The sequence below is a fragment of the Podarcis vaucheri genome (genome assembly GCF_965113315.1).
Source record: "Podarcis vaucheri genome assembly, chromosome: 14".
In the NCBI taxonomy this organism is placed as follows: domain Eukaryota; kingdom Metazoa; phylum Chordata; class Lepidosauria; order Squamata; family Lacertidae; genus Podarcis; species Podarcis vaucheri.
In genome coordinates, this window is record NC_138752.1 from 3,844,428 (window position 1) to 3,867,387 (window position 22,960).

The following is a 22,960-nucleotide window of genomic DNA, read 5'->3' on the forward strand; positions in this document are numbered from 1 at the left end:
TTGCCCCTTCCTGGCGGGAGCACTGAGGATCCTGCTCCAGCGGAGCACATAATGATGCTGGAAACACTTCCGGGGGCTCCTGTAACGGCTACTGATATAGCTGAGAAAACGAGGAAAGATGCTGTTCTCTCCCGTGTGCTCACTTGGGTGGGGAGGGGGTGGCCAGGTGGTCCGCATGAAGACAAATTCAGGCCTTATGCGACTAGGCAGCACGAGTTGTCCATGCATAAGGGTTGTCTCCTGTGGGGAGATAGGGTGATCATCCCAGCACCACTGAGAAACAGGGTTCTTGAGACGCTTCCCATGGGACACCCGGGAATGGTCAGGATGAAGTCGCTAGCCTGATGTTATGTGTGGTGGCCTGAAATGGACCAGAACATAGAACAATGGGTACGAACATGCAAGGCATGCCAAGAGGTGCAGCCAGAAGTGGCCAGAGCACCAGTCCACTGGTGGGAGCAGTCCAGATCTCCCTGGAGCCGGCTGCACTTAGATTTTGCTGGGCCATTCCAAGGAAAGGTCTTTTTGGTTATCGTCGATGCATATTCCAAATGGTTAGAAGTGGCGATGGTCCCTAGCATGGCATCAGCTGCCGTAATCAAGGTGTTGAGGCAGCTGTTTGCAACCCACGGGTTACCTGAGACCATTGTATCAGATAATGGGGCAGCTTTTGTATCCCAAGAATTCAGGGCATTCTTGGCTGATAACTTCATAAGAGGGGTCACATCCGCGCCCTTTCACCCATCCTCCAATGGGCAGGCTGAGCGCATGGTAAGAACAACCAAAGAATCCATTGCGCGCTTAATGGAGGGTAACTGGTCAGCTCGCATCGCGTGAATGTTATTTTTGCAGCATGCGACGCCGTGTACCGCGACGGGCAAGTCGCCAGCTGAGCCGCTCTTGGGTAGGAGACTGGTAACGGTGCTGGATTATGTCTACCCGGATAAAATGCCAAACCGTAATTCAAGAACAACCCCCCAGGCTGAGACTGACACAACAAGGTATCTCGCCCCTGAAGATCTGGTCTGGGTGAGGAACTATTCACGAGGTTCGCGGTGGGTGGCTGGTGTGGTCACCCGGGCTAGTGGACCTGTGTCCTATTATGTGACCTTGGAAAATGGGCAAGTGTGGAAGAGACATATAGATCAGCTGAGGCGCCGGGCGCTCAGCAGGGAGGAGCCAGATAATTCATCCCTGGCTAATGACGCAGAGCTGCAAGACCAGAGTGAAAATGGCCCAGAGGTGCAGTCACCAGGGGCTTTAACAAATGAACCAGGGTCTGCTAGTCCTCACGATGACGAGGTACAGATAGGGGACCCTGAGATGTCTGGGACTCCATCTGTTCCTGACGAAACCCCTAGAGCAGCCCCTCTACCACAGGTAACACCCAATCCAGAACCGGCAACACCTGTTGTCAGGAGATCAAGTAGAAGTTGTAGGACCCCACAGTACCTGAGAGATTACGTCTGCTGTGCTCACTAGGGGGGAGGGGTGTTGTGTATTGAGTCAAAGGATTTTATATCTGTATTATTATTGTCTGTATTTGCATTAGGGTAAAGTAACTGCCTTTTGGTTCCAGAGGGTACAGCTACTATTGGTTCATTTAAGCTGCTGTATTTGGATCCTCTGTCTTATTGGTTCCCTCCAAAAGGCAGGACTATGATTGCCTGATATTGTTCCCTCCAAAATGTATCCTTTCTTGCTAGTCCCCTGTCCCTATAAATGTAGCTTTCCTCTCCCCAGTCTTTAGTCTTGTTGCTTTAATAAAGAAGTGTTACTAGAGAACTGTCTCCAGCATGTTATGTCAAGAGAGCTGAAATCACAAACCCCACGTCACAACAATTCCTAAAGAAAGAACTCAAGTAGCATTGTTATTTAGTTGAACAGGACGCTGATGCAAAGAGTTGCATAGGATAAGCTACCTCTGCCAAAAAAGCAGTCAGAGTAAAGGACATATGAGTAATCCTTGGCTCCCAAACCATACAATGATTATTCGTTTTCATCAAAGCATAATGCCTCTCATTTTCCTCTATTGAATTAGGGCATCATTTACACCAGAAGGATGAAAGCACTTAGCCATCTTCCAAAGCACAGTCAGAAATCACCAGACTCCCTCAAGGGGGGCTCTTGAGAACACCATCTTCAAAAACAGGCTGACAATGAGACAATCCTTAACACTAGTTTAGATGCTGACATCTATTTTAAATGGCAATGTTTAAAAAGCTGGCTGACGTCAGGCAATTAAGTTGTTTACACCCCCCCAGTCACTATTAATTAAATGTTACTTTCATTTCATTCTAGAATTATCTTAACGCGAGGTATTAATAGCCACTCCAGATTTTTATTTTTAAAGAAGCACCTCAGGGAAAGCACATACACTACGGACTGCATAGGACTTTTCTTGGCACCAGCAAGAGAATATTCTATGTGTAAGACTTGTAAGAATGAAATGTGACACTGACGTCACCTCTGCATTTTATGATGAAAAGAGGAACCATCTTTCTTTTATTATTTCAATCTGGCTCTGTTTGGTTAGAATTTAACATTATTTGATATTGTAAAACCTGTTCAGTTATGGCAGAAGTCAGTCCTACTATTCAGTATGTATTAGCTCAGGATTTATTTATTTTTAATGGCACATTTATTCCCAAATTACTTTGCAGGGTGTTTAAATGGAATGAACATGCAGTTTCAAATACAACATATGTTATTGTTGACAGTCAAAAGGAATAAGAGGGGGAAAATAGAAGTATAACGTTCTGTACCACCTATTCCAGCTCAAATTTTTTTTTTTTTATGACTCAGAAACCTTTGCCTAAAATGTTAACTGGCTTAATTTAAAAAATAAATACAGAGATGAGAACAGTAAATGCAGAACATATTTGTGTATAACATGGCCTGAGCTCTGGGTTTTATAATGAACATTTTCATCTTACAAAGCAAAAAATAAAAGTAGAAATATTTTGCATCTGATAATTTTGAAGCACACTTTTACATACATGTTTTGATTAATCACTTAATATATTTAGATTCATTTCAATACTTTAAATTTATTTTGCTCCCAAATTAGACAAATACAATGGAAATTCTATTCCCAAAGTCTTCAGATGGCAGGTTACAAAAATAATCAGGAGGGCTGCATTTTCAATTTATCTTGACCAGAAAAAGAACATGAAATATGGAAATGTTGGAAAGGTGACACACTTTTTAGTTCTCATTGATATTGACTGGCAGAAAGCCAGTGTTGTGTTGACAATAAGGGATAAGAAAAGAGCATTAGTTAATGGCTTGTAAATAAAGATACAATTCACAAACTATGGTTGTGAACAATCAAACAGATGAACCACTTCTGTAGGTTGAGGGAGGTAGAAATTTTGATATTGTCAGGGGTTCAGGAGCAGAGGCGAGGGCAAGGGAGGAAACAGAGAGCGAGGGGGAGGAGTCCGAAGAAAAGATGAGTGATGACGACGACCCGAGATCTCCGAGTCTTTCCAGTGAATCGGAAGATTCACAGAAAGGAGCACCAGTGGCCAGAGCAAGGGGGGAGCCTAGGGGGACACCCCAGGAAGAAGGGACAAAAGGGGGTTCAGAGAGCAGCAGTTGGAAATCGGGGCCAGCGTCCCCAACAGAGCGCAGTGGAGAGGAAGGGCGCCAGGTATCGAGTTCCGGCGGCTCGCCGCAGGGAGGAGGGTATGAGTCAGGAGTGGCCACACCCCCATCGGGGAGCGAAGAAACGGTCAAGCGGAAAGTGGAAGGTTGGGCGCGCGCGCCAAGTTCAAATGCACAGGAAGGTGGCGCAGTAAGCAGCCCGGAAAGGGAGCCAGGTCCTAAAGCCCGCCGCAAGGAGACAGAAGGGTCCGGGGGGTCAGCATCAGAAGAGTCCAGGAAGGAAGAGACCACAGGGGGCAGAGGGACCCAGAGAAGAACGGTCAGGCGGAAAAGGTGGCGTAAGGCTAGGGTATTAAGTTGGTGTACAGGAGGCGGGGACTCAGACGGAGCTTCGCCGGTCTAGCACTAAGACGTAGGGCTGCACGCTACAGCTTGGAAACGGAAACTGTAACTCAATAAAGACTTTTATAAAGTGAACGCTGGCTAGCGTGATCCTCTGTGAGCTAGGATCTGGAAGCAGCTCTGACAGATATATATGGCAAACTACAGGTTTCCTGACAATTCAAAAAGGAACATTTCACATTAAGATGTTAGAAATGTGTACATTCTGATTATTAGCAAATATTTCATTCCTCAAATTTCTTTAAAATGTTCAAATTCTAGCCAAGTTTTAACATTCATTTCTTAAGAAGGAGAAGATTTCTGTATCACCTGAATAGCTAGCAGAATAATGTTGGGCATGATTTACCATACTTTTCTGTGTATAACACGCCTCTGTGTATAAGACACCCTCTATTTTTGTGGACTCAACATTAAGAAAATGGGGGAGATTGCCCCCATGAATAAGACTACCCCCCCTTTTTAACATTATATTTTAGTAAAAACAACAACCCCTAGTTTTATACACGGAAAAGTTTGGTAATATGCACCATTACCTGTAGGTGGGAAACTGGGCCTGTGCCTATCAAGCGTGTGCTCATTGGGGGTATACAAAGATGGATTACCTAGGTATTAACTAATGCTGAGTCAGTTCACCAGACTGTGGTCATTCAGGCTCCCTTGTGGCAAACTGAACCTACCTCAATTAAGCAATATATTAAGCTGGAGGTGGGTGATAATTATTCCAAGTAGCAGGTGGCGATATAGTTCTGATACAGATGGCTTAGCGCAAAAAAGAACAAATGTATCATTCGCTGATTTAGACAAATGTGCTCTTTTTGCCATTTAAAATTAATGTTTTATTTTTTAAAAAAAATGCTGCAATATCACAGTGATTTCTTCACTAAGTTTGTTAGAATGTGACTTTCCTCACAAAACCCAAGAAATTATAACCAGACTCAAAGTGCCAATACCACAATTACTCTGCCGAGGATATATGAGTTACAGGTCAGTATACAAATGCTGGGAAGAGGATTTGTGAACTCTTAAATCAGAGTGCTGATTGCAGGCAATTCTCCATTTGTGCATAATCTACCTGCTTGCGACCATGCACACTTGCAGTGCCAGTAACTTGGAAGTGGAACCCCGAAGTGGGGAGCATCCGGGAGAGCCCTCCTTCCCCAGAGCTGGAAGAGGATGCCCTCTTTGGGATCTGGGGAGGGTTTCCATGCCAGCTGGAGGCGCAGCGGGGCATTGTTGGGCTGCTCAGCTGACGCAGGGGGAAGCGGCTGCTGCTGCTGTGCTATGTGGGGAGGCTGAGCAGCCTCCACAAAGCCCTCTGTGTCAGGGACTGGCTGGATGATGAGGAGTGGTATGAGGAACCAGCTGGAGAACCGTCAAGGGAAAGCCCAGAGGAGGAAGGCTCAGAGCTCAAGGATTGGTGGTGGGGCACCGAGGAAAGGTCAGAGGGAGAAGAGTGGGAGGAGTTGTTAGATACTGAGGGAGCAACAGGATTTAGTGAGCAGGGACTTCCGGAGGCGGCGCGAAGCAAGCAATGGCGGTCCTCTTTGCGCTGCGAAGAGGGGCTCCGCAGAAAAGGGTCGTTCGCTGCGGCAAAGCGACGACCCACTAAGAAAAACCACGAGCAGAGTGAGCTCGTGGCCGTGGGATCCGGCGGGCACCTAGAGCGACCCCCAAAACGAAGAAGGGACCCCGTAAGGGGCTCCGGAAGCGCGGAGGGGAAGCGGTGCTGTGGATTCATCGCTCTTTCTGCGGGAGTGAAGCCGCGCGGCTGTTGCGGATGAGCGCCGACCTTTCTTCCTTTTACATTGGATTACAAACCAACTACTCGTGAGTAAGATTTACTCAAAATTGGATTACAAATTTATGAATTTGGCTGAAAGCGGGAGGCGAGAAAAAGGAAGTCCGTCTCCCGAGGATGCTAGTGATCAAAAGCAAAGATTTGACAAGCTGGAAGCAGTGCGGAGAGATTTTAAAGTGAGACATCATACGTTTGGAAAAGTCGGAAACTGAAGCAGGCAAGTTACTTTTATTTCCTTGCTATTTTCTGTACCTTATTTGGGGACTTTCTCCTCTGCTGGACTTTTCTAAATTCTAAAGACTTTAAAACCCCCAGTCCCGGACTTGCAGTGGGACAAAAGGCTACTTTGCGGATACACTTATAAATTTGAAATGGACACTTAGAGGCATTACTGTTGGATACAATTAAACAACTGTACTTTGCACCTTTTAAGAAACTTATGGCAATATTGTGAGAGCTCTGCTAGAGGGAAAAGGTCTTTTCCAAGGATCATCGTTAATTTACTTAACTTAAGGAACTTTAATGGCGTCTGAAATTTTGTTTCTTCTTCCCTGAATTGCAACATTACTCCCTCTAGTGGAACTTGGGACTTACAATTTCCTGAGAACCAACTTTGCTTTGTCTTTCTGTGGTTAGATTGTTTACGCTTGCGCCTGCCTTTCTCATGAAACTTTTGACAGTCTGACCTTGAATCCAAAGACAGGTGTGGAATGAGCGACAGGGTAAAAACAAGAGCTGCGTCGAAGGCAGGGAAAGGCAAACTGACACAAACAACCCTGTTTTCTCAGGGACGTAGATCTTCAGTCCCTGCTGTTTTACAGACTGCACCCTCGCCAACAACACCAGCTGAAGAAGCTGAACAACCAATAGGTGAGGATATGGCATCTGGAGGATCTAACACTCTTTTAGAGGAAATGTTACAACAATTCGCAATTTTGAACAAAAAAGTGGATGATCAAACTGCAAAAATTGACTTAGCCACATCTTCAATTACCAAACTTTCGGAACAGGTGGCCAAGCATTCACAAGATATTGGAAACTTAAACGACGCAACATCTGAAAATCGAAAATTGGCGGAGGCTGCGATTGGAAAAGCAGAGGCTGCAGCCAAAGGAGTGGAGGAACTGAAAGGAGAGGTAAGACCGCTCCACAAACATATTACAGACCAGCAGGCCTACCTGTCTTTGGTGGAACTGCGAAACAGGGAAAATAACCTGAGATTACGCTCTATCCCAGAGATTGAGAAAGAGGATTTGACCGGCTTTTTAACGGCAGAATTTTCCAAATTCTGGGGTATAAACCAAGACACAGATTTCAAAATAACGACTGCATTTAGATTGGGAAGAGTCGTTGGGAAGGACAGGCCTAGAGACTGTTTGATTATTTTAAGGACTAAACAGGAGAGAGACAAGCTACTTGATCTACACTTCAATAAAGCACTTGTGATCCAGGATAGAAGAGCACAAATTTACAAAGATATCCCTAAACAATTACTGGATCTAAGAGCCAACTACACTGACCTAACTGGACTTTTGAGAGGTAACGGAATACCTTACAGGTGGGAGTTCCCACAAGGTGTCTTATTTAAATACAAAGGAAAGAAGATAAAAATCAAAACGAAAGAGGATTGCCAGAAGTTCCTACACGATCACGGAGAAGACCTACAGAAAGGAGCAGCTATTTGGCCACCACCAGAGTTAGGGAAAGAGTTACCACCTTCGGACTCGGACAAAAAAGAGGACACCCCACAAGAGTAACAACAGATTGATACAAGATGTCTCTGCAGCTGTATAGTTGGAACATTAATGGCGCGAATTCCCCAGAAAAACGCAAACGGATCTTCCATATCCTAAAGAAAGAGAATTTGGATATAATTTGTTTGCAAGAAACCCATGTGACAAGGGTACACAGGAAGGTGTTAACAAATAAAAGATTAGGCCAAGAATTCATCTCATCAGACAGAGTCAAGAAGAGAGGCGTGGTGATTTACGCCAAAGAGACTCTTTCACCGAAACTTTTGTTTAAAGATGAACAAGGAAGAATCCTGGCTATTGAGATTTCGACCCAAGGAGAGAAAATTTTGATATTAGGAATTTATGCACCAAACGAGGGGAAATCAGAATTTTATAAGAAGCTGCATGAGACATTATTGGACTATCTGGACTATTCTAACATCATTATGATGGGAGACATGAATGGGGTTGTCTCTACTTTTATGGATAAGTCACAGAACCAGAATTTGACTAAAGATGGAAGACTACCAAAAACTTTCTTTGAACTAACTGACAATATGGATTTAATTGACTCATGGAGGACGAGAAACCCCCTAGGTAAAGAAGGAACTTTCTTTTCTGAGGCCCACCTGTCATGGACAAGGATCGACCAAATTTGGACAACTAGAGGGCTGGCACCTAAGACCACAAAAATAGAAATCTGCCCAAAGACTTGCTCCGACCATAACGCTCTGAAAATGGAAATGAGATTTACTACTGCCGACTCCTTCAGATGGAAAATGAATGACAACCTGCTAAGAGATCAAGAGATTGTAAAGAAGGCCCAAAAAGCTTTAAAGGACTATTTTGAAATCAACTTGAACACCTCGGTGGAAAAAAGAACAATCTGGGACGCGAGCAAAGCTGTTATGAGAGGGTTTCTGATACAACAGAATACGATTAAGAAAAAACTCTGGAATGGTAAAAAGGACAAGATATTGGAGAAGATAAGAGACGGCGAGAAAAAATTAAGATTAAACCCAAAATCCAAAGAGACCTTAAGAGAAATTAAATTCCACCAGTCACAATATGCGCAACTGATTAACCAAGAAGTGGAATGGAGAATTAAACAAATGAAACAAAGATCATTTGAATCCGCGAATAAATGTGGGAAACTGCTAGCTTGGCAGTTGAAAAAGAGACAAAAATTAAACTACGTTACCAATCTAGAAGTTGAAGGAAAGAACATTCAGAAACCGGGAGAAATTAGAAAGTGTTTCCAGAAATACTTTAAAAAGCTGTATACACAAGGACCCGAGGATGTAACCGAGATAGAACAATTTTTGAAAGAAAATGGTCTTCCAGAAATATCTCAAGAGAAGAGATCAACCTTGAATTGTAAAATAACACAACAAGAAATCGAGGATGCCATTCAGAATATGCAGCTGGGCAAATCTCCAGGACCTGATGGACTTACCTCCAAGTATTATAGGACGTTAAAAGACTATTTGATACAACCACTAGAGGAGGTTTGTAACCAGATTATGGGGGGAGGGAAGGCACCAGATACGTGGAAAGAAGCATTCATCACATTGATACCTAAAGTGGAAACTGAAAAGACTCAACTCAAGAACTACCGTCCCATCTCACTCCTAAATGTGGATTATAAAATATTTGCGGATATTCTGGCCAACAGATTTAAAAAAGTATTAAATGAGATAATCCATAAAGACCAGGCCGGCTTTCTCCCAGGCAGACATTTGTTTGACAATACCAGGAACATTATTGATATCTTGGAACTTTTACAAACAAATATTAACACCAAAGCAGTATTGATCTTTATTGATGCGGAGAAGGCCTTTGATAACATTTCCTGGAAATTTATGAAGAAAAATTTGGAAGGGATGGGAGTGGGAAGGGGATTTGAGAATGGAATAGAAGCAATCTATTCAGAACAAAAAGCTAAGTTGATAGTGAACAATGTGGTGACAGAAGAACTTCATATTGAAAAAGGAGCACGACAGGGGTGCCCCCTATCCCCCTTATTGTTTATTTCAGTCCTGGAGGTTTTGCTGAACATGATAAGGGAGGATCGGCAGGTACAAGGAATACGGGTCGGAGCGAAACAATATAAACTGAAAGCATTTGCAGATGACCTGGTTTTAACACTACAGGAGCCAGAACCCAGTACAAAAAGAGTTTTAGAACTGATCCAGAAATTTGGTCGGGTGGCGGGTTTTAAGTTGAACAAGCAAAAAACTAAAGTCTTAGGGAAAAACTTGACGGCCATGGAAACAGAAGGGTTTCAGAAAGAGACAGAACTAAATATTGTTAAGAAAGTGAAATACCTGGGGGTCAATCTGTCTTCCAAGAATTTGAATCTATTTAAAGATAATTATGAGAAATGTTGGTTAGAAGTTAAAAAAGATTTAGAAATTTGGTCAAGACTGAAATTATCCTTGTTAGGCCGAATTGCAGCTATAAAGATGAACGTTTTGCCAAAGATGTTGTTTTTGTTTCAAGCCTTGCAGATTGTGGACAGAGTGGAATGCTTTGGAAAGTGGCAGAAGGACATTTCTAGGTTTGTCTGGCAGGGCAAAAAGCCCCGAATAAAGTTTAAGATATTAACTGATGCAAAAGAGAGAGGGGGGTTTGCTCTGCCGGACCTAAGGCTATACTATGAAGCGGCAGCCTTCTGCTGGATGAAAGATTGGATTCTATTAGAAAACACTGATGTCCTAGATCTGGAAGGCTTCAACAATTCGTTAGGTTGGCATGCGTATTTGTGGTATGACAAGGGTAAATCATATGGAATGTTTAAAAACCATATTGTCAGAAAAGCAATATATATGGTCTGGAAAAAATACAAAGACTTATTGGAGAGTAAAACTCCGAGGTGGATTTCACCAATAGAGGCCAAAGCTCGGAAAACAACCAATATGGAGGCATACTGGCCGAAATATTGGGAAATAATAGAAAATATTGGAGGTAATTGGAGACTGCAGAGCTTTGAAAAACTAAAGGATAAGGTGCAAAATTGGCTGCATTATGCCCAAATTAATGAGGTTTTTAAGTTAGACAAAAAAACAGGTTTCCAGGTGGAAAAATCGAAACTTGAGACAGAATTGCTTGAACCAAAGACCAAGTTATTATCGAGAATGTATAACTTGCTGCTTAAATGGAACACTCAGGATGAGACAGTTAAATCAGCAATGATAAAATGGGCCCAGGACATTGGTTATAATATTATGTCTGAAGACTGGGAAAGGTTATGGACCACCGGTATGAAATTTACTGCATGTAATGCTTTGAAAGAAAACATTATGAAGATGGTATACAGGTGGTACATGACCCCGGTTAAGCTAGCTAAGATTTACCATTTGTCCGATAACAAATGTTGGAAATGCAAGGAAGCTGAGGGGACATTCTTTCACCTCTGGTGGACTTGCCCAAGACTGAAGGCCTTCTGGGAAACGATCTACAATGAGTTAAAAAAGGTGTTTAAGTACACCTTTCCCAAGAAACCAGAGGCCTTCCTTCTGGGCATTGTCGGCCAGAAGGTGTCTAAAAAGGATAGAACTTTTTTTATGTACGCTACAACAGCAGCAAGAATTCTTATCGCTAAGCATTGGAAGACCCAAGATTTGCCCACACTGGAGGACTGGCACACGCAACTGATGAACTACATGGAATTAGCCGAGATGACTGCAAGGATTCGAGACTTGGGAGAAGAAGCAATGGAGGAGGACTGGAAAAAATTTAAAGACTATTTGCAAAAGTATTATAAGTTATATGAAACATAAGATGTCGTGTGATTGGGAATCTAGCCCCAGTAACAAAACTTAATTATTTATGAAATTTGACAAGATTTATGAAAGAATCAAGGTTTAAATGGGTAAAAACGATATTATGGTATATTGCTCAGAGTATATATTGATCAAGAGATTTAAATTTAAACTGTAATTGAAAATAGAAAGAAACATATGAAATAAGGATATAATTTGCTGATAAATTTATTGTTAAGAAATGCATTCTGCGAGGGATGGGGGAAGTCCAATGGAAATTTGAAATGAGTTATCGAAATGGTCGTGTTTTTCTTTTTCCTTTTTTTCTGGTCTTTTTTTTTCTTCTTACTTTTTGATCTCTTTGTTATTTCTGTAAAAAATGTAATAAAAATTATTATAAAAAAAAAAAGGATTTAGTGAGCAGGGAGAGCCTGTGACAAGGAGCAGTTCTGACTCAGAGGCTGAAGCAAAGGAGATGGGGTAAGAGGCTGCCGAAGAATACAGGGAGCCTGCCTCTCCTACTGTGACAAGCTCCTCTCCTCCCTTGTCTCCAAGGTCACACAGAGTGATGTGTAGAGGGAAGCAGAGATCAGAGATGCGCAGGCACAGTTTAAGACTGCTTCGGAAACATCCAGCAGAGGAAGAGCCTTAGAGGGGGTTGAAAGCAAGGACCATCAGTCCTAGCAATTGCTCTATAGGGGCAAGAGTTACTGGGAAGTGTTGCAGAGTTGTATGCCATTTACTTGAATAAAGAGTTAACTTCTCTGACAAAGTCTGCTCCTTGCTTGCTGACTTGCGTCTGACTCCAGCCCTGACACGCTGCATCCTCTATTGCCTCTACGGAGGGTCTCCTCACAAGCCACTAGGATTCACCAGGGTGCTCCTCACTTACGTGCATTTCACTGATGTACATGGAGGCCCAGAACGTAACCCCCGTGTAACCTATTCACATTCCATAGCACTCCGCATTGTTCTCAAAAAAAGTGAAAAAACAAACCAAGAAACTTGCTGAGATCTCTGAGATAAGAGAATCAAAACCAAAAAGCTATCCTTCATAAAAGTCCAACTTCCATCTTGGCCTGATGAAGGAAAGTCCTACATCATGGGATCAGGAGTGTATAAAATAAGAATCTTCCCACAGAATGGAGAGAAGGAAACCTATTGATTTGTTTTTGTCTGCTACAATCGATTTTAGTCTCTATACTGCGCTTGTAAGTTGCAATGGGTCACTTTTGTAAGGAAAGCTAATATTTATGAATTATTATTTATTAAAGTCACTGTGGCTCAGATCATCAGCTCCTTATAGCAAAATTCAAGCTTAAACTGAAGAAAGTAGGAAAAACCACTGGACAGGTAAGATACAATTTAAACCAAATCCCTTATGAATACACAGTGGAAGTGAGGAACAGGTTTAAGGATTTAGATTTGCTGGACAGAGTGCCTGAAGAACTATGGATGGAGGCTCGCAACATTATACAGGAGGCAGCAACTAAAACCATCCCAATGAAAAAGAAATGCAAGAAAGCAAAGTGGCTGTCCAACGAGGCCTTACAAATAGCGGGGGAGAGAAGGCAAGCAAAATGCGAGGGAGATAGTGAAAGATACAGGAAATTGAATGCAGATTTCCAAAGAACAGCAAGGAGAGACAAGAAGGCCTTCTTAAACGAGCAATGCAAAGAAATAGAGGAAAGCAACAGAACGGGAAGAACCAGAGATCTGTTCAAGAAAATCGGAAATATGAAAGGAACATTTCGTACAAAGATTACCATAATAAAGGACAAAAGTGGTAAAGATCTAACTGAAGCAGAAGACATCAAGAAGAGGTGGCAAGAATACACAGAGGAATTATACCAGAAAGATATGGATGTCTCGTACACCCCAGGTAGTGTGGTTGCTGACCTTGAGCCAGACATCCTGGAGAGTGAAGTCAAATGGGCCTTAGAAAGCACTGCAAATAACAAGGCCAGTGGAAGTGATGGTATTCCAGCTGAACCGTTTAAAATTTTAAAAGATGATGCTGTTAAGGTGCTACACTCAATATGCCAGCAAGTTTGGAAAACTCAGCAGTGGCCAGAGGATTGGAGAAGATCAGTCTACATTCCAATCCCAAAGAAAGGCAGTGCCAAAGAAGGCTCCAACTACCGCACAATTTCACTCATTTCACATGCTAGCAAGGTTATGCTTAAAATTCTACAAGGAAGGCTCAAGCAGTATGTGAACCGAGAACTCCCAGAAGTGCAAGCTGGATTTAGAAGAGGCAGAGGAACCAGAGACCAAATTGCAAACATGCGCTGGATTATGGAGAAAGCTAGAGAGTTCCAGAAAGACATCTACTTCTGCTTCATTGACTATGCAAAAGCCTTTGACTGTGTTGACCACAGCAAACTATGGCAAGTTCTTAAAGAAATGGGAGTGCCTGATCACCTCATCTGTCTCCTGTGAAATCTCTATGTGGGACAAGAAGCTACAGTTAGAACTGGATATGGAACAACTGATTGGTTCCAAATTGGGAAAGGAGTACGGCAAGGCTGTATATTGTCTCCCTGCTTATTTAACTTATATGCAGAATTCATCATGCGAAAGGCTGGGCTGGATGAATCCCAAGCCGGAATTAAGATTGCCGGAAGAAATATCAACAACCTCAGATATGCAGATGACACAACCTTGATGGCAGAAAGTGAAGAGGAATTAAAGAACCTTTTAATGAGGGTGAAAGAGGAGAGCGCAAAATATGGTCTGAAGCTCAACATCAAAAAAACGAAGATCATGGCCACTGGGCCCATCACCTCCTGGCAAATAGATGGGGAAGAAATGGAGGCAGTGAGAGATTTTACTTTCTTGGGCTCCATGATCAGTGCAGATGGTGACAGCAGTCACGAAATTAAAAGACGCCTGCTCCTTGGGAGAAAGGCGATGGCAAACCTAGACAACATCTTAAAAAGCAGAGACATCACCTTGCCAACAAAGGTCCGTATAGTAAAAGCCATGGTTTTCCCAGTAGTGATGTATGGAAGTGAGAGCTGGACCATAAAGAAGGCTGATCGCCGAAGAATTGATGCTTTTGAATTATGGTGCTGGAGGAGACTCTTGAGAGTCCCATGGACTGCAAGAAGATCAAACCTCTCCATTCTGAAGGAAATCAGCCCTGAGTGCTCACTGGAAGGACAGATCGTGAAGCTGAGGCTCCAATACTTTGGCCACCTCATGAGAAGAGAGGACTCCCTGGAAAAGACCCTGATGTTGGGAAAGATGGAGGGCACAAGGAGAAGGGGACGACAGAGAATGAGATGGTTGGATGGTGTTCTTGAAGCTACTAGCATGAGTTTGATCAAACTGTGGGAGGCAGTGGAGGACAGAAGTGACCTGGCGTGCTCTGGTCCATGGGGTCACGAAGAGTCGGACACGACTAAACGACTAAACAACAACAATTTATTAAAGTCACTAATAAATGATGGCGATAATGAAGAATCATTTCCTGAGATCCATTAGTCTTGAGCTTACCTTCTAGCAAGTCTCTTGCCAAACCCGGTTCTGCCCCTGTGGACCGAACAAAGTCTGACAGGACCGCATCCATATCAAGAGTCATGGGATCATGTAGAAGTACTGCTGGATGTGCAGCAGTGGCAGGATTGGGCAACAGGCTACAAGACATCCATCTAGAAAGAGAAAAATAAAGTCATTATAGAGAAAAGGTTAGTGAAAGGTGCCACGTCAACTTTCTAAGTTCGGAATGCTGACAATCTTTATACATTTTCAAGCCTTCTTGCTGCAGTCGCTGTCATTGTTCCATTTCTAGCCAATGTTATCATACCCAAACCCATCAGGCACACATTCTCACATCTTCCACCCCACAAGATTGTTATTGATTGGTTAAAATAAACTGCAAAAATAAATTCTGCTCTGAAATACACACTCTATTTACAGGTCTCAGTTAAAGGCAGCAGTGCAGAGAAAGATTGCTCTAGCATAGGCATAAATCAATTCAGAAAGAGTTCCACAGTTATAGTTCCATATACAACCTTAGATAACTGTTGTAGGGATTACTGAAATATTAAAACAGGCAAAACTACTACTACTACTACTACTACTACTACTACAGGCCTTGCCCGTAGGCTCACAATCTTATCATTTCATTTATCAGTCCATGCCTGGATGTTTTGCTTGCATTGGATTCCAAGTTTCCTTCCACCTCTGCTGAAGTGTGATGACCACTATCATTTTTCTCTTCCAAAGCAGAGCTACTAATTCTTTCATCGCAAGGCCTTTCTGTCTCTCTAGAGTTTTCCTCAGAAGCAACTGGTGATGCCTGTTTTGTCAGAGAGCGCAGATTCACCAGACTTTTATACAGCCATGTTAGGGAATCTCTTCTGAGTATAACAATGATAGCAATCATCAGGAGAATGGTGAATACTATTCCCAGAGCAATTCCCAGATTGCTGCTTCTCATATTAAAAGTGTGAGGTGGCTTTGTAATTGAGATGACAAGCTGGAGAGCCCAATGCTGTATACAATGATATTTATCTCATGGTAGCAGTCCTTGTTTCATTGTTGCACTCCCCTTGTTGCATCACAATCAAGTTTAGGAGCAATATGATGATATGTCATGTCAGTACATGAAAGATACTATGCTTTGCTTCTCCACCAAGGAATGGCCCAACCACCCAGTGAAACCAACTACTTTCAAGATAAAACTAGCCATTGTCACACTCTAGTATTTTGAGGGAAACTGTAGACTCATTTAGGGGAAAGGTTTTCTTTTTATTAAAAAAAACAAACCAAAACAAATGCTTGGCTGTAGGGCTCTTTACTGTCAAATTATGTAGCCCAGTTCATATTAACAGTAATGTATTTTATTGCTTTGTTATTAAGCACAAAGAATGAAGTTTTGGTACTCCGAACCTCCAGATAACCCCACCAAGCGGTTTCATGTAGATGTTAAACGACATGGGGGATAGGAATGAGCCCTGAGGAACTCCACATTGAAGGCTCCATGGGGCTGAAAAGCATTCCCTAAGTAACACCCTCTGGGAACGTCCATCCAAGTAGGATTGGAACCACCGCAAAGCAGTGCCAGCCACCCCTAAATTGGACAGTCACTCCAGAAGGATACTGTGGTCAGTGGTACTGAAAGCTGCTCAGGAGTTGAGGAGTATTAGCAAAGACCCATTTCCCCTGTTTCTCTCCTGACAGAGGTCACTATGCAGGGCAACCAAAGCAGCTTCTGTGCTAAAATCGGGCCTAAACTCTGATTGAAACAGATCTAGAAAATCAGTTTCCTCCAAGAGCACCTGCATCTGGGATATTAGGCAATAATTATTCAAATCAGATGGATCAAAAATTGTTTTTTGCAATAAAGGTCATATCATTGTCTTCTTAGTGAAATCCCCATGGCAACACATAAGTGTTTATTTTAATGCTTATTTTGTTATATATGGAGTAATTTATTGATTATATATTTTGCTTTTCTTCACCACAACCAAGGGCGGAACCTTAATATTCCCTTAATATAAAATATGTAAGCTATAATTATCTTCATAATTTAGAAACATTATAAAAATACAAATAAAACACAATGAAGGCTAAAGCAAATAATTAATTATTTCTCTTTCTCAAACACACAACTGTTCAAAATCTGATAACAGATAGCATGTGTTTTTCAATTAAGATAATTTATAGGCAAATAAAACTGGTGGTCATATTGCCAAGAATTATGGCGATTGAAATACAAGCACAAGGAGAAAAATTTTTGATAGTAGGAATCTATGCTCCAAATGATGGGAAGTTGGAATTCTATAAGAAGCTGCATGAGATGATGCTGGACCATATTGATTATTCTAACATCATTTTGATGGGAGATATGAATGGGGTTGTCTCCACCTACATGGATAAGTCACAAAACCAAAACCTGACCAAAGATGGCAGACTGCCAAAGACTTTTTTTGAACTTACAGACAATATGGACTTGATTGATATTTGGAGAACAAAAAACCCTCTAGGTAAAGAGGGAACATTCTTTTCTGAAGCCCACCTATCCTGGACAAGAATCGACCAAATCTGGATATCTAGAGGACTGGCCCCTAAGACTAAAAAAATAGAGATTTGTCCTAAAACCTGCTCCGACCATAACGCCTTGAAAATGGACTTGAGACTTACACCAGCTGGATCCTTCAGATGGAGAATGAATGACTATTTGTTTAGAGATCAGGAGATTGTGAAGCAGGCCCAAAAAACGCTGAAAGACTATTTTGAAATAAATTTGAATACTCCGGTGGAAAAGAAAATAATCTGGGACGCGAGTAAAGCTGTTATGAGAGGGTTTCTGATACAACAGAACTCTATTAAGAAAAAACTCTGGAATGGTAAAAAGGACAAGATCTTGGACAGGATAAGAGACGGGGAGAAAAAGTTGAGATTAAATCCAAAATCAAAAGAAGTTCTAAGAGAAATAAAATTCCATCAAGTACAGTATGCGAAACTGATAAATCAAGAAGTTGAATGGAAAATTAAACAGATGAAACAAAGATCATTCGAATCGGCAAATAAATGTGGGAAGCTGTTGGCATGGCAGCTGAAAAAGAGACAAAAACTGAACTTTGTTACCAATCTAGAGGTTGAAGGAGAATGTATTCAGAAACCAGAAGAAATTAGAAAGTGTTTCCAGAGATATTTCAAAAAATTGTTTACCCAAGGACCCCAAGCAGAGACTGAGATAAACCAATTTTTAAAAAGTTACGGCCTGCAAAAAATAACACAAGACAAACAAACAGCCCTGAACTATAAAATAACACAACAGGAAATTGAAAGTGCCATTCAGAACATGCAATTAGGCAAATCCCCAGGTCCAGATGGACTTACCTCCAAATATTATAAGACATTGAAGGATTATTTGGTACAGCCATTAATGGAGGTATGTAATCAAATTATGGAAGGGAAGGGGGCACCTGAATCGTGGAAAGAGGCATTCATCACCTTGATACCAAAATTGGAATCTGAAAAGACTCAACTTAAGAACTACCGTCCCATCTCACTCCTAAACGTGGATTACAAAATTTTCGCTGATATTTTGGCACATAGATTGAAAAAAGTTTTAAACGAAGTAATCCATAAAGACCAAGCGGGCTTTCTCCCTGGCAGGCATTTGTCTGACAATACCAGGAATATTGTTGACGTTTTGGAGTTATTACAGACAAATTTGAACACAAAAGCAGTTTTGATTTTTATAGATGCAGAGAAGGCCTTTGATAATATATCCTGGAAATTTATGAAGAAAAATTTGGAAGGGATGGGTGTGGGAAGGGCGTTCCAAAATGGTATTGAAGCAATTTATTCAGAACAAAAAGCCAAATTGATAGTAAACAATGTGGTGACAGAGGAGTTTAAAATTGAAAAAGGGACACGACAGGGATGCCCCCTATCACCCTTGCTATTTATTTCTGTCCTGGAGGTTTTGCTGAACTTGATTAGGAAGGACCAGCAGGTGGAAGGAATACAGGTCGGAGAAAAACAATATAAACTGAAGGCCTTTGCAGACGATCTGGTTTTGACAGTACAGGAGCCAGAAACTAGCACAAAAAGAGCTTTAGAGCTAATCTCTGAATTTGGTCGAGTAGCGGGATTTAAGTTGAACAAACAAAAAACTAAGGTTTTGGCAAAAAACTTGACACCTTCAGAAATAGATGGGTTTCAGAAGGAAACAGAATTAAATGTGGTAACAAAAGTGAAATACCTGGGGGTTAATGTGACCGGGAGAAATTTGAATTTGTTTAAAGATAATTATGAAAAATGTTGGTCGGAAATTAAAAGGGACTTAGAAACTTGGTCAAGATTGAAACTTTCCTTGTTGGGAAGAATTGCAGCAGTCAAGATGAATGTATTGCCAAGAATGTTGTTTCTGTTTCAAACCCTTCAGATCGTGGACAGAGTGGAATGTTTTGGAAAGTGGCAGAGGGATATTGCGAAGTTTGTCTGGCAGGGCAAAAAGCCCCGAATAAAATTTAAGATACTAACAGATGCAAAGGAAAGAGGGGGGTTTGCCCTGCCGGACTTAAGATTGTATTATGAAGCTGCATCCTTCTGCTGGATGAAGGATTGGTTTTTGTTAGAAAACACTGATGTCCTAGATCTGGAAGGGTTTAACAATGCTTTTGGGTGGCATGCATACCTGTGGTACGACAAGATAAAGTTTCATAAAATGTTTAAAAACCATATTGTCAGGAAAGCTCTATTCATTGTCTGGACTAAATATAAGGACTTACTCGAAAGTAAGACCCCGAGGTGGTTATCACCGACGGAGGCTAAGGCCATAAAACTACGTAACATGGAGAGTGGCTGGGTAAAATACTGTGAGATAATAGAAAGAGTTGGCGATACTTGGAGGTTGCAGAGTTTCGAAAAATTGAAAGGAAAGGTGCGAGACTGGTTTCATTATGCCCAAATTTTAGAGATCTTTAAAAAGGACAAAAAAATTGGTTTCCAGGTGGAAAAATCAAAATTAGAGACAGAACTACTTGAACCTAAGACGAAAGTGCTTTCAAGAATGTATAACTTGTTGCTTAAATGGAATACTCAAGATGAGACAGTTAAATCAGCTATGATAAAATGGGCACAAGATATTGGGTACAACATTATGTCTGAAGACTGGGAAAGGTTATGGAACACCGGTATGAAATTCACGGCATGTAGTGCCTTAAAAGAAAACATTATGAAAATGGTATACAGGTGGTACATGACCCCAGTCAAACTTGCAAAGATATACCATCTGTCTGACAATAAATGTTGGAAATGTAAGGAGGCTGAAGGAACATTCTTTCACCTCTGGTGGACATGCCCGAGGGTGAAGGCTTTTTGGGAAATGATTTACAATGAGCTGAAAAAGGTGTTTAAGTACACCTTTCATAAGAAACCAGAGGCCTTCCTCCTGGGCATTGTAGGCCAGAGAGTGTCAAAGAAAGATAGAACTTTCTTTTTATATGCAACTACAGCAACAAGAATCCTCATAGCCAAATATTGGAAGGCACAGGAGTTACCCACGCTGGAAGAGTGGCATTCGCAGCTGATGGACTACATGGAACTAGCCGAAATGACCGGCAGAATCCGAGATCAGGGAGAAGAGGCAGTGGAAGAGGATTGGAAAAAATTTAAGGACTATTTACAAAAACACTATAAGTTATACGAATGTTGAGATTTTGCTAAGTTATTGGGAAAAACATGCTTCAGTATTGAGATTTGTAAATGATGGAAATTAAGTTATGATTTTGAAAAGTATAAATTACAGATTATATAACTAATTGAAAGTACAAAAACACATAAAATAAGGTATCAATTTGCTGTTTATTTTCATTGTAAAGAAAGCAGGGGATGGAAGATGTGGGGAAGTCCAGTTGATTATGAAAATAGATTTGGAAAAATGAATTTTCTTTTATAATTTCTTCTTTTTTTCTGTAAAATCGCTTTTGCTGTGTTATTGACGATACATTCTGACCTTGGAAAAAAAGCAATAAAAAATTATTATAAAAAAAAAATTATGTAGCCCAGTTCATATTAACAGTAATGTATTTTATTGCTTTGTTATTAAGCACAAAGAATGAAGTTTTGGTACTCCGAACCTCCAGATAACCCCACCAAGCGGTTTCATGTAGATGTTAAACGACATGGGGGATAGGAATGAGCCCTGAGGAACTCCACATTGAAGGCTCCATGGGGCTGAAAAGCATTCCCTAAGTAACACCCTCTGGGAACGTCCATCCAAGTAGGATTGGAACCACCGCAAAGCAGTGCCAGCCACCCCTAAATTGGACAGTCACTCCAGAAGGATACTGTGGTCAGTGGTACTGAAAGCTGCTCAGGAGTTGAGGAGTATTAGCAAAGACCCATTTCCCCTGTTTCTCTCCTGACAGAGGTCACTATGCAGGGCAACCAAAGCAGCTTCTGTGCTAAAATCGGGCCTAAACTCTGATTGAAACAGATCTAGAAAATCAGTTTCCTCCAAGAGCACCTGCATCTGGGATATTAGGCAATAATTATTCAAATCAGATGGATCAAAAATTGTTTTTTGCAATAAAGGTCATATCATTGTCTTCTTAGTGAAATCCCCATGGCAACACATAAGTGTTTATTTTAATGCTTATTTTGTTATATATGGAGTAATTTATTGATTATATATTTTGCTTTTCTTCACCACAACCAAGGGCGGAACCTTAATATTCCCTTAATATAAAATATGTAAGCTATAAATATCTTCATAATTTAGAAACATTATAAAAATACAAATAAAACACAATGAAGGCTAAAGCAAATAATTAATTCTTTCTCTTTCTCAAACACACAACTGTTCAAAATCTGATAACAGATAGCATGTGTTTTTCAATTAAGATAATTTATAGGCAAATAAAACTGGTGGTCATATTGCCACTATGCACAGAAATAATATCTATAGCAATTTCCACTTCTAGAGCAAATTAGTAGGAACCTAAGAGTTCCTAAGATCAGACCAATGGTTTATGTAGTCCAGCATCCTGGGGTGGTGCTACACTCTTATAGACTCTCCTCCTCCCCAAAGGATCCCTCAGAGGTATACAAAGCTCCAATAAAACATACCATGTAACAGCATAAATTTTAAAACTATAAAACTAAAATTATCAAAAAATTACCACTGCAGTAGAACAGACAGCTTTTTAGCTCACCTCCCCCGAAAAGCTCCAAAGAGAAATCAAGATGTCTTCACTTGATCTTAAAGTGAAGGGAAACGACTGCACTTCCAGCAGGAGGGAGTTCCACAAGTGGACACCACAGCAGAAAAGGCTGTATCCTGTGTCATCACACAACGGGCCAGAATTGCCAACAGGACCACACTGGCCAACTATACTTCTTCCAAAATCCCACATGTATAACACTGAACTTACATGAATCATATTAAATAGAACAGAAAACCTTAAGTAAGCATAAAACCTCAGTAATAACCTAAAATAAATGGAACACCTTATAAGAAGAGTGCAGACTGTGCACATATCAAGTTAATCACATAATAAATTCTGTGCCCAGAGTTCTTTCTGAAGAAGTAGGAAGTCCTGTTTCCTGTGCACAATGATCTAGTTGTTCTCAACTTAAGTGATGCAATGTGTGTTCAACAACTACCGCCAGCTGTCTGTACCATCCAGTTGCTGAGAAAAGCAGCAATCGCACCAGTATGTGACAATGACTCATTGGAATAGGGGCTAGTGTGTAGGTAGCTAATGGAACTAATAGTCACAGCTGAGGAAATGCAAGCACAATCTTTTTCCATTACGATATTGCTGTAAAGCAAGAGCTACCTGCTTCTCTACCCCACCCCTACCCCATCTGTACAACACACACACACACACACAACTTAGCATTATTATTATTATTATTATTATTATTACCATTACCGTTTTTTCGCTCTATAAGACGCACCTTTTCCCTCCTAAAAAGTAAGGGGAAATGTGTGCACGTCTTATGCAGCGAATGTAGGCTGCGCAGCTATCCCAGAAGCCAGAACAGCAGGAGGGATCACGAAAGCAGCAATCCCTCTTGCTGTTCTGACTACTCAGATATCTGCACAAAGCTTCTTCAGGGCAACAGGAGGAACACTCCCCCTGCCCTGAAGAGGCTTGGCACGGCTATCCCAGAAGCCAGAA

At 41.4% G+C, this 22,960-nt stretch overlaps 1 protein-coding gene across 5 annotated transcripts in view; it reads right to left on the bottom strand.

Moving 5' to 3' along the window:
• Positions 1–22,960, bottom strand: part of OTUD7A (OTU deubiquitinase 7A) — a 143,522-nt gene that overhangs the window by 49,703 nt on the left and 70,859 nt on the right. For 4 of the 5 annotated variants that reach the window (XM_082198024.1, XM_082198023.1, XM_082198026.1 and 1 more), the window contains one exon: positions 14,808–14,962. In XM_082198024.1, the coding sequence (XP_082054150.1) occupies positions 14,808–14,958 (151 nt within the window). In that variant the 5' untranslated portion in view covers positions 14,959–14,962. Of the gene's footprint in view, positions 1–14,807; positions 14,963–15,454; positions 15,800–22,960 lie in introns of those variants that run through there. The other variant, XM_082198022.1, reaches the window with a different exon arrangement.